The sequence below is a fragment of the Platalea leucorodia genome (assembly GCF_965183815.1).
Source record: "Platalea leucorodia genome assembly, chromosome: Z".
In the NCBI taxonomy this organism is placed as follows: domain Eukaryota; kingdom Metazoa; phylum Chordata; class Aves; order Pelecaniformes; family Threskiornithidae; genus Platalea; species Platalea leucorodia.
In genome coordinates this window covers 41732062-41747002 of record NC_138858.1, presented here as the reverse complement: position 1 = coordinate 41747002, position 14941 = coordinate 41732062, and the positions used below count along the sequence as shown (strand labels likewise).

General features: G+C 40.8%; 2 protein-coding genes across 4 annotated transcripts in view; one reads left to right on the top strand and one right to left on the bottom strand.

Moving 5' to 3' along the window:
- Nucleotides 1–2668, top strand: part of ENTREP1 (endosomal transmembrane epsin interactor 1) — a gene marked incomplete at its 5' end in the record, with an annotated part of 32021 nt that extends 29353 nt beyond the window's left edge. The window contains 2 exons of the mRNA XM_082335595.1: nt 105–394; nt 1481–2668. Of these exons, the coding sequence (XP_082191721.1) occupies nt 105–394; nt 1481–1687 (497 nt within the window). The 3' untranslated portion in view covers nt 1688–2668. The remainder of the gene's footprint in view (nt 1–104; nt 395–1480) is intronic.
- An 8009-nt stretch (nt 2669–10677) lies between these two features.
- APBA1 (amyloid beta precursor protein binding family A member 1) overlaps nt 10678–14941 on the bottom strand; it is a 99184-nt gene continuing 94920 nt past the window's right edge. For all 3 annotated transcript variants that reach the window (XM_082336548.1, XM_082336546.1, XM_082336547.1), the window contains 3 exons: nt 14286–14405; nt 13490–13630; nt 10678–12098 (listed from right to left, as the gene is read on the bottom strand). In XM_082336548.1, coding sequence (XP_082192674.1) covers nt 12027–12098; nt 13490–13630; nt 14286–14405 — 333 coding nt within the window. In that variant the 3' untranslated portion in view covers nt 10678–12026. The remainder of the gene's footprint in view (nt 12099–13489; nt 13631–14285; nt 14406–14941) is intronic.

The window sequence follows — 14941 nt, the reverse complement described above, 5'->3', positions numbered from 1 at the left end:
TGCACTACATCATCACTGAATCAGGATTGAAATCTCAGGGGATACTTGTTGAACAGAACCGTGAAACAAGTGGATTGTTTGCTTTGTTTGGTCTTTGTCTTCAGGGGCAGTGCTCAGCTGTGAAGCTGCCACGCAGACTGAAGTCAGACCACCACTCTGCGCTGTCACCTTGCGGAAGAGTTTGAAAGCAAAAGCTTTGAGGGGAAGACCCCTGTCTTTGATAGACTACAAGTCTTACACAGACACTAAACAGCTTGTGGCGTGGATCCTAGGGCAGTCCTCCTGCAGCATGAGCCCTGACATACGTGAATTGGTGGAAAATATCAAGTCTGTTTTAAAATCAGATGAGAAATATATGGCCGAAGCTGTCACCAGTGCCACCTTCCTTGAGCAGGTAGTTTTATTACTTGTATTTATCGGGTGATGTGGAAACCCAAGCTGGCCTTGGTTTGGGAGTACACACGCTTTGCTCTGTGTGTCAAAAGTTTTTGGACCCAGTTAGCTTCCTTTGGTACTTTAGTTTTATTTAGAGAGTGTGCGAGAGGCTGTGCAGCCATGATGTCTCTTGCTCTATCAGCCATACAGCCAGGAAGGCTTTCAGAAGACTGAATACATGTGTATTTAAAAGCTGAAGGAGATGGTCTTCTGTGGTAGAATCATGAACTGTAAATAACATGATGGTGTTTTATGCTGAGCGTGGCAGGGGAGAGGGAAGAGATGTTACAAAGCATTTACTGTTATAAACTGGAAGGAATGGAGGCTGACAAGGAAATTTGTCTGTAAACCCACTAGAAGCAACTTTTTGTAATTGGCTCCCAGGATAAAAATAAGACTTAGTACTAAAGGAAAAAAAGCAGAAAGTAGAAAATATGTATTTACATTAATGGAATCAGTATTTAGAAGTTTCAGACATTACAGACTTCATCAAACAAATGTTTTGGTACCCTACAGACCATTTGGATAGATGAGTTGATTCATGGTTGGTACAAGTGATTTGCTGTGACTACTGGTTTTGGTTTGAGTTCTCACACAAAACACATCGAAGATTTTAATTTAGACTCTGCAGATAAAGTGAGATTTTCCACTGCAGCCTACAGGCAACAAAAGCCTTAACAAATTTGACAGAAACAGCTGAAAAAAAAATTCCGTATGAGAATTTAATTTATCACACTGGCCTGAAGCTTATTACAGTCCAGTGACTTCTGCAGGAAGCAATATTTAGATTCATATTAAGCAATACTTTACATGCCATGGTTTGGGGTGAGCTAATTCTTGTGCAGCTTTAAAAAAAAAAGGGGGGGGGGGCAACACTCAGTCTTTTGCCCATTGGGATTGCTTTTCCCATGCCTCCTTGACAAATAGCAGTTTTAGTCTCAGCACTACAACTAGCTTCTCCCTAGTTGGGTAAGAAACCATTTTAATGGAACAAGAGCCTGAAAACAAATCTGATTTACATTTTCTTTTTTTTTTCCTTTTAAAGGTAATGACACCTGCCCAGCAAGCCATGTCATCACGTGCCGATGTGTTACCTTTCAGACGGCACCCTGGACTGCTGCACCTGGAGAGCTGTGGTGACCTGAGTACTTTCACCACAGATGAAGACAGGCTAGCAGAGAGGAGGATCCAGAGAGCAGAGCATGAACGGCCTCACAGTCTTATTGGTGTTGTCAGGGAAACTGTACTTTGAGCTGGTTTCTGTCTTTCTTTGAGCTGGTTTCTGTTTATTCCTCAGTAGAGCACTTCTGTCAGATATGCATGCTGCACAGGAAAATCATCTCTGACAAGTGGGTGGAAGAGTGTGTTGGTAATCCATTTTTTTTACACCCTCACACTCAGACTCCTAAGGGGAAGCTCGTTCTACAAAGCCTGTTAAGCAAATTGCAAGCTGGCCAATATTGGGCTGCTCAGGTGCAACTAGTCCATGATACAGTACTGTCTTGTTGCATCTCTCTCATCCAGCACCACTTAGGATGGTTTTACATTTTTTACTCAGCTTAAACGAGAGATGGCAGAATGTCTCTATGCCTGGGCTTACCGGGGTGAGGCAAAGACAGTTAATGCATGTGTGCACTTTGTATCTCATTGGAGACCAGGGCCGGTGTCAATGCCTGCGTTCATCTGGTGTGTGTTGCTGTAGCTCCGCTGCTTTATTTATTTATTTATTTTCTGGCATATAGCAATTTACTTCCTCCTGGAGGTGCTTGTTCTGTACTAGCTGCCACCCACGCAGGCAGCATGCATGCAGCCACCTCAAATACCCTGCAGGCATGCAGGTGACTACCTAACATTGTGTTGGCAGTCTTAACCAGTAGGCCACAGTGACCCATGAGCTGACACCCTCTGGTTAATAAATGTATATGCCAGTTGGCTCAAGCTGTTGACTGCAGATAGTTTGTTAAGCTCTGTTCTACATGTATGCTGCTAACATGGAATACACTAAGTATTTTCAGAAGCTGGGATCAGGCACACAAATTTTATTTGCAAGGCTAGTTGTAGACTTCTGTGTCTTAGCAGGATGGCTAAGTATTCCTGCTGCTATTTTAACGATACAGCTTCATTTAAAAATTACTAAACAGCTTTCCCACTGAAAACCAAAAGCTTTAAAGTGAGTTTTAATTAAGCTTGTTCAGAAGTTGAAACTGTGCAGTATGGCTTGACTCACTAAAGATGATACCTGGAGTAAAATAAAATGCTTTTCTCTGTACTGGAATTGGTCTTTTATTTTTCCTGTCTACTAGAGGAAATACATTAGGGGTATTGAGTTTGCTCGAGCACTGGCATATTGGTACATTTTGCTCTCAGAAGTAAGAGCATAGCAAGTAAAAACTGAACGGTTTTGTCTTGGAGAAGTAAGAAAACACCACAAGAACACACTGCTTCATTATGCTAGCTTTTACCTCAGCTCTGTTACACATTTTGCAATTCCATCACATGTAAAACTCCAACTATTCTTGTTATATACATCATCTTAACTGGGAGTTCTTTCAGATCTTCAGTATTAGCTTTCTTTTCCGAGTTAATCATTGCTCTTCCAAAACTTGGTTGTGGAAGAAGAAAATCATGGTCACCTCATCAGTGCAAACTGTACTTCCAGTAGCACATGGCAGCTCTTACCTTGCTGTCACACTCTATATATAAACTCCCTGCAACCCTACTGGGAGAAAAGTCTGCAGAGGTCCCTGGGTTGCAAGCCAGAATGCAACGTAAGCTTATGCTTCAGAAGACTTGATCACAATTCAATTAATTGCTCATTATCCCAGTGGAACGGGACTAACCTGAGCTAAAGTTATCAGCTATTGGACAGTGCTTCAAAGAGCAGGTACATGTTTCAGATAACAAGAGAGAAAAAATCAGATTTCAGTAAATTATCTGCTTATTATAGCTCTTCATTTCTAACCAGGTAATTACTCTGGGATGAGTGCCACAATTATTTATAACACCTATCAATCAAGTTATTACCCAGGTAAGCTGTTTCCTTAGTGACCTGCAGAAAACATGACCCGTTTTTCAGCTGGTTATGCTTTAACAGGCACTAAGAGAAATAATGTGGCAACAGCAGCTGTTCCATTAGAGGAAAAGGTTAAAAAAAAAAAAAAAATATATATATATATATATATATATATATATTCAGTCCTCAACTTTTCTGAACATTACTCACCTTTCTGTTATCACAGGCTTCTCTAGAAGACCTGTTCCCTGTCCCAAAGGAGTGTTTCAGAGAGATGCAGCCAGGTCTATGCCTAGGGTGCACTATGGGTAACCAGTCTCACTTCATATGGTGAATGCACAAGCTGAGGCACTTTGTGTCAGAGGAGGAGCCTATCTGTTCTCCATGTAACATATGTAACATATGTAACCTCATGTAACATACCTGCAAATTTTGTAGCTGAATCAGTGTGTAAAAAATACTGAAATTCCCACATTTCTTGGAAACTGGCCTTAACACCAAGCAGGCTAGTTTCTGTAGCCAGGCTGTGCTCTTTTCTGCACCAGTGACTTGACAACCTTACTGGTTATAGACTGGACAGGCAGGTCCTTGCTATGTATCATTCAGGATTCTGTTTTGTCCACTAGCCCAGCCCCTTCAGCCACTACACCTAGTAACTGCACCTTGACTGCCTTGAATTTACAGCTCGCCCAACCCACCTCTCTGACTGTGGCACACCAATCCAGAAAAGATGAAATACTTTCTAGATGGGAAGCAAGTCTACTGCAAAACAATGCTCTCACAAACTGAGTAGTTTTCCAAGATACAAGTTAAGTTTCTCTACAAGTATTAGAACAATAACATTGCAAGTTTCAAAAAAATTACTTACCCATACACCCAAACAATGTAGCAAGGTTTAAATGAATTATCTTCAGGCACTGAGGGAGACAGTAGCATAGGCAGTTTCTTAGTCATAATTAGACTCTCAGCAAGAAATAATGTCAAGAACACTTACCACACTTAATGCTATTTCAACAAGTTTAAAACATGCAAAGATTTCAAGAACTGTAATGTGTCTACTGGCTAACTTTAATCACCACAGTTCCAGTTACAGTGCAGCCCTTAGCAACGGAAAAATCATTTTCATTTCCTAAAGTGTTTTTTATCCCTCAAGGAAAAGTTTAATGCAAATCTCTTTCATCAGAACCAGTCTCCCACAAGCAGCTGCTTTAAAAAAAAACAAACAAACAAACAAAAAAAAACAACCAAATAACCTACCAGCTTTATGAGCTATCATACATTCAAAAGACAAACTTCTCACACCTCCACACCTCTTCCCATTTGCAAATGCAGTCTCAGTTCCTGTCCAGGCAGCCTTCAGAACTAATGGAAAAGTCTCCCGTCATCAACAGCACTCTCTCAAACAGATGCCTTCACCACTCCTCCTGCAACTCTCACCCAATGGAAAAGCCACCAGTTAGAGCAATGGGACTTTATTAGTGGGTGAGATGCTGCCCTCTTAGTCCCAAACTTTCTCACTCTAAAAGAGGCGGGCACAAAACAGTGCAATCTATCTGTCATACTGTCTCTCTGCCCACTGCTGCCCGGGTACATCTCCTGAACTTCCATGGTCTTGCTTGAAGATGCCTTTCTGGAGAAGGAGCAGCATACACATCTATCATCTCCTCACTCAGTGGCGAAACTCACAGAAGCCATGGAAGATACTGTATGGGATGGAACAGGGAGGAAAGGCAGAGCACATGCACAGGGTAAAGATGGGAGGAAGAAGCACCAGTGGATAAGTGATATGCGGATGCCTCTCATAAGGATAAGCAGAAAGATGGACTTAAAGTGGAAAATAAATTGTACCTGGTTTCAGGTTACTTCTCTGAAAGTCATTCATATGTCTTTCCCCTGTTCCCCCCACCCCTATACACGTGCATGCAGACAATCAATCATCAGAAATGCCAGGCAGGTGGAGGGAGAGGGCACAGCCAATTGCCTGTTAGCCAATTGCCAATTGCCACAGCCTGTTAGCCAATTGCCTAGGATTCAGAGGGCCATTTTTCTGCCATCTTAATTTGCTCATCAGTAGAATCATTCAGTGGGGAAAAATTCTGCACAAAATTGCTGCTGTGAAAGCATGAGAATTAGCATAAATGGTATGTTGCCTGGCTGAGCTGAAATAATACAAACATTTAAAATAGACTCTAGGTTTCAAGGGAAGGGAGACTTCTAGGAGAGCAGTCACACCAGGTGGTCAGTAGCAGAGAAAATGAGGGTATCCAAAACCATTGTACTAGAGAAGGAAAAAAAATGTCCCTTCTAGAGTGTTTTAAAGAAACAGAAGTAATTAGGATTGACATTTACAGCAACAATCAGCCTGTTTAAGAATGAACTACAGCACCCTTCCCATACGTGCTGCAGTTAGGTCTGAGAAGCATCTCTCTTAATTGACATGCTGTTAAAATTATTTGGTTTCCTAAGAATGGTCGCTGTCCTCCCTCAAAAAAGTCAGCATGCAGATTCATGGATAACGTCCTTATACATAAATCTGTTTGCTAGATGTATATATACACCTTATTCTTGCACACCAAGCTCATCAATATCTAACAGTTTCTCTAATGAGCTATGACTATTACATACAACTTATGACCTACAGTCCCACTTAATTGTGGAGGCCAATGAAATCACTGTTCAGTGCTTGTCACATTGCTGAAAAGCCAGGAAGAACATCTAGCAGGATGCACATTCACCATCTGGGCATTTTATGTGCCGCCTTATTTGAAGCTACAAAACAGAACCATTTTCTTGGCTCTGAAGTGTGGTAACCTGTGCAGTTATGGGGTATGATTATACACCATTCTTGTGGAAGGAGCTATCAAAAGCAGTATCGAAGAACCTTGCAAATTATCAGTACTATGGTTTAAGTTAAAAGCTCCAATCATAAAATGCAGACCTTCAGATACAAAGCAGGCTTTCAGTAATAAGTAGCGTTCAGAGTTCTAACACTATCCTTTATAAAAGAAGGTTGTTAATTTGCAAACTGTAATTAAAATATGAACTGTCTGAAAGAAGTTCTCTTTTGGCTCAGTGACCTTCTCCCTTAATGGTAAGACATTATTCTTGCCTTACTGACAGAGCCAAAACCAAAACTCCAAAGTGTATGTGTTTAACACCAGGAGGTGCTGGTTTGTTATCATCCCAGTAAGAAAGGCACTTGGACTCTGTAAAGTCTCATTTAAAATGCTATTTATCAGATCTAATGCTATAAAGAAAGAGGATAGTATAGATAATTTTATATCCCTTCAGATGCTGGGAACCCCAACTTGTGCAGCATCAAACAGGACTATGATCAGGGCACAACAAGTTGTGCAGATCCCATCCATGCAAGGTTAACCCATTTTGGTCATTTGAGATATTAAAAAATTTTCTTAAAAGAACTCCATTCATCACTTCCACTGTCAAACAAAAAGGATGTTCACGTGAGAACTTCTTGCTGCACTTCTAGACACAGGCAAGGACACACAGGTGGTGCCACCACCAGTACCAAGCCGGAGCTTGGTAGTCTCCTACCAAGTAGTCTCCTACCAAGGAGCTTGGCAGTCTCCTCTCTTCTAATCAACCAGCTGCCAGATTTATGCTGTGGCCAAGGGATATCCCTGAAGGCCATGCTGTACAACCAGCACAGACCAGCACATCACAGGCGTGGGCCTACTCAGGTTAACTGACATGTGGACCACCGACTCCTCCACATACAGTGTTCTTCAGGTCAGGATTGCTACCATATGCTCCCACACTGAACATTTATCTAAATCACAATCCCAGTCCTGTTCTCGGACACCGTCAGTCCCCCCAGAGTATCAGCACCACCTCTCCAGCCTGCGAGGCACCACAGGGTGCTTGAACTGGGGTGGGGTGGGGTCTGCTCATCCTCCCCGTGTGGATCCAAACCATTAGAACACCGGAGGTGAGGGCAAGAAAAATGTCCCCTGTTAAGACAGCAAATCTGTGAGATTTGTATCTGTACTGCTGAAGGAAAAGTCAGACATAGGTTTATCCACTGAAATGTAGAAAAGTTTGTAATATAGAAATAGGAATGTAAAGCTTTAACAAGAATGGTAATAAACAGGGGGATGGAGGGTGGCACGCAGGAAAACACAGAAAGCAACCTCAGCCTGTCTGCTGCACCATTTACCAAAAACTTCACAATTTCTCCAATCTATCATTTGAGCAAAAAAGGTGAAATACTTCATTCTTCCATATTGGCAATATTTGTATTTCACATTATGAATAGCCACTCAGTGGCTGAAGGCCCACGTTTAGTTTTCTTCTGAATCAGCTGTGGCGTATGTTTTCATTTCTGTAGTTTCAAAGTACTCACGACAACCTATGAAGCACAGAAAATCCTATGAAGCCTCACCTGAAGAAATGCCCCTTTGTTGGCTTTTGCTGGTTGACTTTCAAATACCATCATGTTTTTCAACATCAGTCTCTCATTATAGAAGTATCTGTTAACCTTAGCACAGGCAGTTTCAGGATTTATTCTACGGACAGACATATTACAATTCTACTTTTTATTTATTCAAATGGTATAGGCCTTTAAGAATAAACCGTGCCAATGACCTTTGAAGAAAAAAAGTGGTTTCAGAAATTATAGTAAGTGTAAAGAATTTTTAGCAAGGCCTCATTTATGAAAAAAGCATATTTAAAGTTATTCAGACTATGAAATAATACTTTTGTCACATAAAAGGCATCTTGAAATAACTTGGTTTTGGAAGATTCAAACATAGTGATATTTCATATGGTGAAAACTGGGATGCAACCTTAAATAAGGAATCAATCAGCTTCATTTAGGAGCACTAGTGTCATTTATTACCCGAAAATAATGCTGTTTTAAAAATAAAGTTAATAGCATTGGTTCACATCTGCAGAAACACATAAAGTATTACTCCAGACTATGTGGCAAAAGAGAAGTTCAGACACCTTCCAAGCATTCATGCATTCAGTATTGGCAAGCCAACCCCTAGACCAGTATGAGCAAACTCTCAGCCTTGTCTGAGGTATTTTTTTGTATTTTATTGTTGCAAATCTTACAGACATTAGCGCTCTGTTAAATAAAGGAATGTAGCACAGTAAATACATCACAACAAAATAGCTGGCCAGAAAAAAACCCACCCTGCCCCACCCAAACCAAAAAGCCCACTCCTCTCCCCCCAGCCCTCCCCCCCAAATCAAACCACTGCAGCTTCAGTACAGAGGTCAGAGACCTGTGGCAAAAAACATCAGAGGAAGTACATTCAGTAGATGTGCAGTATCAACATTCCAGGCTCACATATATTTATATATATATTTATATTTATATATAGATATCATTAAATGTTTACAAAGAACAATATTGTTACAAATACAATACTATACTTTTCCCAACGCTTTACAATAATTTCTATTCACCCTCTTTACAGAACAATAGTACAACTTCATAGTCTAGGTACTGTGCTAAATATATACAAGAGATCTCAACCACATTGCTGTCTTCAGAAATACATTTCATTTAGAAAACAAGGAAAGCAAGCAAACTTGGAAATCCCCATTGAGTCTCAAATTCAAACAAGATTCAAAACAAATGTGTGAAACTTGCCAGTAAAAAAAAAATAAGGGATGTTTCATCCTTAATGTAAACACTGAAGAGTTAATTAGACTGTATGAAGCAGCAAGGATGAAAAAGAATTCAGGTCTATCACTGAAGAAGGAATGTAAACCAGCAGTTTGTTCCTTTGAATCTGTTAAAAATTCACATGTGTAATGTAACAAACTGCTGCAAAAGTCTAGAGAACCGCCAGCTTTTCCTTTCGAGCACCTTTCTCTTGAAACTCTTTCTCTTTACAAAGTAAAATGGGATTGTTTACAAGACTGTTACTAGAAGTGTTCACACACTATGGACCTCCCAGTTTAGAAATCTTACACACACATTGTAATTGGAAAAAATTAAGATTTTTTGCTGGACTCTGATCCTGCAAGCATTCACTTGCTTGATGTTAAGCACCTATTTACCATGAACTATTGAAGCACTCAAGTGCCAGTAACTTTGCAGAATCTTGGCTGCAAGATTTTCAAAGAAACAGTTGTTTCATCCCAAAATACATTTGCGTGTTCAGGTCTTCATCATTTCCCAGTGAAGTGAGTTAAAGATCCCACCACATGAGCTGGACAGAACCACAGAAACAAGTGAAGCTGAGGGTGTAAACACAGCAGAAACCAGAAGCATGATAACGTGTCTTCAAGAGTTCACTGAGCTTCCTCAGGCAACTTATGGAAAGGCTGCACTGTATATAATCTTCTAAATTGTACATGGTTATATATCATATTTACATATATTACTATATATATGGAAAGTTCAGGAAAAAAGTTCAAATGATCATAAACCAGATGTCTACAGTTAAACAATATACTCACAATTCATTCACTATCTAGTTGCATCAGTCAGGTAGCAGAGGTAAGTACTAACCTGGAATTCTAACACCGCTCACTTGTGCAATCTGCTATTCTGGAGATTGGGATTAAATTATATAACAACAAGAACTGCAGCAAAATCAAGTCATTATACATTAATCTCAACACTAAAACTTATTCACTTACTACAATAGTTTATGCACCACTTCATTATCTCCCTTAAATATTTACTGCCCACTGAAATACAAAGTCTATTCTCTACCTCTGATCACCCCGTGGATATCCATGATTTCTGAAAGCCAAAAATGGACCCCTGGCAAGAGCGCTCAATGGCTCTCAGCAGTGTTTGCACCAAGTGTGCATATGCACGTACACACACACACCCACTTCCATGAATCTCCGTAGTCATGTCTAGGTACTATTACTGGACTGCAAACAACGCTTACATTGCACAGTCCACCTCACAATAATTGAGAAACAAGTGACTGTGACCAACAGCACATTTGCAAAGCAGAAGTGGTGTGTGGCTGTGTGTGGCCTGCTCTTGTTTCCATCTCACTGAGCCTTTCTACCACAGCAAACAGCAAAAACTGTTTCTTTAAAAGAAATCAACGTATTAGCCTGGACTAAATGCATGGTTCAATTTCAGCATAAACAGCAGTATACAGTCCTGGTAAAAAGTAACTACAGATAATGGAGAATTTTCCTCTCTCTAGGAAGAAAAGCCACGGCTTCTTCCCCCCCGCTCCCCCCCCCTTAAAAAAAAAAGCCCAACCCAACCCCTTTTTCCCCTTTTATCTCTAGCATGCAAGTTAGAGGCCAATCAAATCCTAGATTTCACAAATCCCTACAGTTTATCATCTTCATACAAGTGCATATAGTACACACATATCTCCTTTAAGTGCCATACATATGGAAAAAAATCACAAGTTAAATTATATGACAAAATAAATAAGTTTATTCCCACCTCATCCCTTCCACTGTTACCTATATAATGAACTAAAGAGAAAGCCAATAAAATTAGACAGGTCTTTGGACAAAAATATGTGTTAAAACTGGCTCAGAGAACAAAATTACTTAGAATAGTCTGCAGATCTCTTATATTCAAACTTCATAAATAGCAAGCACAATTTTAAAAATGTCTATATACACTGGCACACATGGCTGTGTGCACCAAATTCAGAATTAAGAGCCTAGAAAAAGTGTAGCTATTCAGGAAAGCCCCTCACTATTTCTCTTGTAGATATTTAAAGATCCTCCCCCCCTCCTTTAACCTCTAAAATAGGCAAGGGACTATAAAAGACATGTTGTATTTAAAGACAAAGTAGAAGAAAACAAAGAATTAGAAACCTGGGGGCAGAGAGGGGGAGGCAGCTGTAAAAAATGCCTCCCAAATTACTTAGTGTAAGTAATGCAAGTGTAACATGTTTCAGCAACTCACAGAGTACCTCTTGGGGTCCTACTATCAGGAAGAACTGATGGCAGAGGGGAATTAAAAGGTGTGTATTTGGACAGTCCATTTTACAACAGCAGCATTTACCGAGTCTTCATAAGTAGGAAATTCTTCCTGAGGGCAAAACTATCATTTTGGTACTCTACTTTCCCTACAGACATAAACCTTTAATACTGAGCTCAGTGCCTGTGGCAAAATAGGGCAAGAAAAGCAAAGTCACATTCAGGATATCCAAGAGTACACTTTCGACCCTATACTTTTATCTGTTTGGTAAAGACATCTTTCATTCAGCAACATTTAATTTACTCAGTTTGTCAAATTATAGCCACAAAAATAAAACTGATTATGTAGCATGAAGCAGAGTCAATCTTCTTTGTGAATCCTGCTGAGAACAACGCTGCCGTTATTTTCCTGTTTTGCATGTGGAAGTGCATAAAGTTTCACTTGTAAAAAGACGCAACCAAAATAGTCCCATAGATATATTTTGCCCCTTCCCAAAATACAGGAAAATGGTGGGGGGAAGAGGAAAAAGGGAGGGAGGAGAGAGAGACAATGTGTTTGTGTCTGTGAAGGAGAGAGAGAGAGAGAGAGAGAAAGAAATGTCTCTGCAGACACAGAAATGCAGCACTAGAGAGACAAGCACTAATGAGGAAAAACATCCTCCATGCACATTGTGACGGCGAGGTGTCGGCTTTAGATGTAAACTGGTTGCTCTTGTGCAGTCAACAGCCTGTACATGGCAGCTGGCATAGTCTTCATATGAATCTAGAGGAAATATGACAAGTTAATCAATGTTCCTAACATGCATACTACAACAGAGCATTGCTGAAGGAACTAGCTAAGGTCATACAGGGCAGAAGGGAATGGTAAAGCCTGAGAGTTTTCATACCCTTATTAAAGTATCGCAGGTGGCGATTTTATGAAACAGTATGTTTAGTATCAATGAACCACCTGAAGTTGCAGACACTTTGTATTTTCAGATTAGGGTTCATCTGAAACATAGGAGAACTACAGGTAAATAATAAAAGAAATGGTATGCTGCCTTGCTCTCACTTCCACTTTTTAGATTGGAATAGCAATAGGCTCATAGAGGTAGAATCACGGAATTATGGAACAGTTTGAGTTGGAAGGGACCTTTGAAGATCATCTAGTCCAAACCCCACTGCCATGGGCAGGGACATCTTCCACTAAATTACGTTGCTCAAAGCCCCATCCAGTCTGACTTTAAACACTTCCAGGGATGGAGCATCCACAACTTCTCTGGGCAACCTGTTCCAGTGCCTCACCATCCTCATCATGGAAACTTTCTTCCTTATGTCCAACCTAAATCTACCCTCTTTCAGTTTAAAACCATTGTCCCTTGTCCTGTCACTGCAGGCCCTGGTAAAAAGTCTCCATCTTTCTTAGAAGCCCCCTTTAAGTACTGAAAGGCTGCAGTAAGGTGTTCCTGGAGCCTTCTCTTCTCCAGGCTGAACAACCCCAACTCCCTCAGCCTTTCCTCATAGGAGAGGTGTTACAGCCCACTGATCACTTTTGTGGCCCTCCTCTGGACGCGCTCCAACAGGTCCATGGCTTTCCTGTACCGGAGACCCCAGAACTGGATGCGGTACTCCAGGTGGGGTCTCACCAGAGCAGAGTAGAGGGGAAGAATCACTCCCTCGATCTGCTGCCACGCTTCTTTTGATGCAGCCCAGGACACAAGTGGTTTTCTGGGCTGCAAGCGCACATCGCTGGCTCATGTCCAGCTTTTTGTCCACCAGTACCCCCAAGTCATTCTCTTCAGGGCTGCTCTCAATCACTTCATCCCCCAGCCAGTATCAATGTTGGAGATTTCCTCGACCCAGGGGCAGGACCTTGCACTTGGCCTTGTTGAACTTCATGAGGGTCACATGGGCCCTCTTTTCAAGCCTGTCAAGGTCCCTCTAATGGCATCCCTTTCCTCGAGCTTATTAACTGCACCACTGAGCTGGGTGTCTTCCACAAACTTGCTGAAGGTGCACTCAATCCCACTGTCTATGTCATTGATGAAGATATTAAAAAGTATTGGTCTCAATATGGTCCCTTGAGGGACACTACTTGTTACTGGTTTCCACTGGTTGTTACTGGTAACAGTGATGAACTATATTGTATTGCCTAGACATATTGCCTGCTCTTACCTCACCAACAGCATTTGAGAGAATGTGAACAATTTTCTCATGAGGTGTTGCTACAACACTCTGTCCATTGATTTCAATGATCCGATGGCCGACACGCACACCTCCTCGCTCTGCTATACCCCCTCTCATAAGGCTACAGATCTGGAAGGGAAAGGACAAATTTATCAGGGTCTAGATAAGGAACAGAGGCTTTAGATTACCCATTTTTGCCTGTAAACTGTAAATCAGCATTTAAACACAAAGGCTTGCAACAATTTCTAAAATGTGATTGATCACTGATTCAAAGTAAAATCTGTTAGTGACAAATAACTACTGGATATTCTCTTCCAAGAGCAGAACAAACTGTCAGAAAAGGCTGTTTGTGTTGTACATCACATGGGCTGTGGTTTGGAAATTTAAGAGTGTATGAAGGACCACAGTTTAACAACGTTCAGGATGCCTTACAACAAAAGAGGATCAAGGACAGTGTTTTTCCTTTGAGATCATGCTATGGCTCAGTTAGAGACATGAATGATGCAGATTGAAAGCAGCCTCTGCTACACATTTTTGTTTCTTTAATCTAAAACAACTTTTCTGTTCCTCTGGATGACTTTAAAGTTGTGAAGTAGAGTCAAAGACAAAAAATAACTCCGATTAATTCAGCTTTTATATCTTAGACTTAACACATGTGCGAAGTCCTGCTTGCTGTAAGGGAGAAAATAGCAGCTTCTCTCTTCCCACACTGAAACCTACCCACAAATGGATAAGAGGTTTCATGTATATTAAAGCTTAACCAGAGAGTGTGGAAGCTACTTACAATCCCATTCTGCACACTGAAGCCCAACTGATATCTGAGGTCCGGTCTCCTGATCAAGACTGTGGTTACTGGAGGACACCTAACTATGTTCAGCTTAACCCGGGCCTGGTTTTTCAAACCCTGCAAAAAGAAATCACTGTGAAAAATGCTGGCAAAGACAGAATGAAATATTCAACATAAGCACTGTGGGGGAAAAAAAAAGTGTTAAAATATTGACATGGGAACAGCCCTGAGTAAACAGCTCTTTGTATGCATTGTAGCAGAATCTGATCACTGAATGCCAGACACAAGCATCAGAATATTCAGTGAATGAGTGATAAAATATCAAATTTTCCTTGCCAAGAAGCTGACACAGTTGTTTTAAGAAAACTAGCTTCCTGTTGGCAATTTCTTCATTTGATAACACAAATCATGTATAAAAAGACTATTAAACAGGCCTATGCAGCTCACCAAAAAAGCCAATGACTGTGGATGGGAAATAAAATTTTAAACAAGTAGCTAAGATGATAGTTACAAATAAGTGGCTTCCCTAATGGGATATATTAAATTCTGTCAAGCAAATGGCAGGTCCTGCTCATACCATGCTTGTATTAGGAGCAGTGCTCCTAATTTCTATTCCTTCTCCCTTCTAAATGAGTTCTATCACATTCATCATG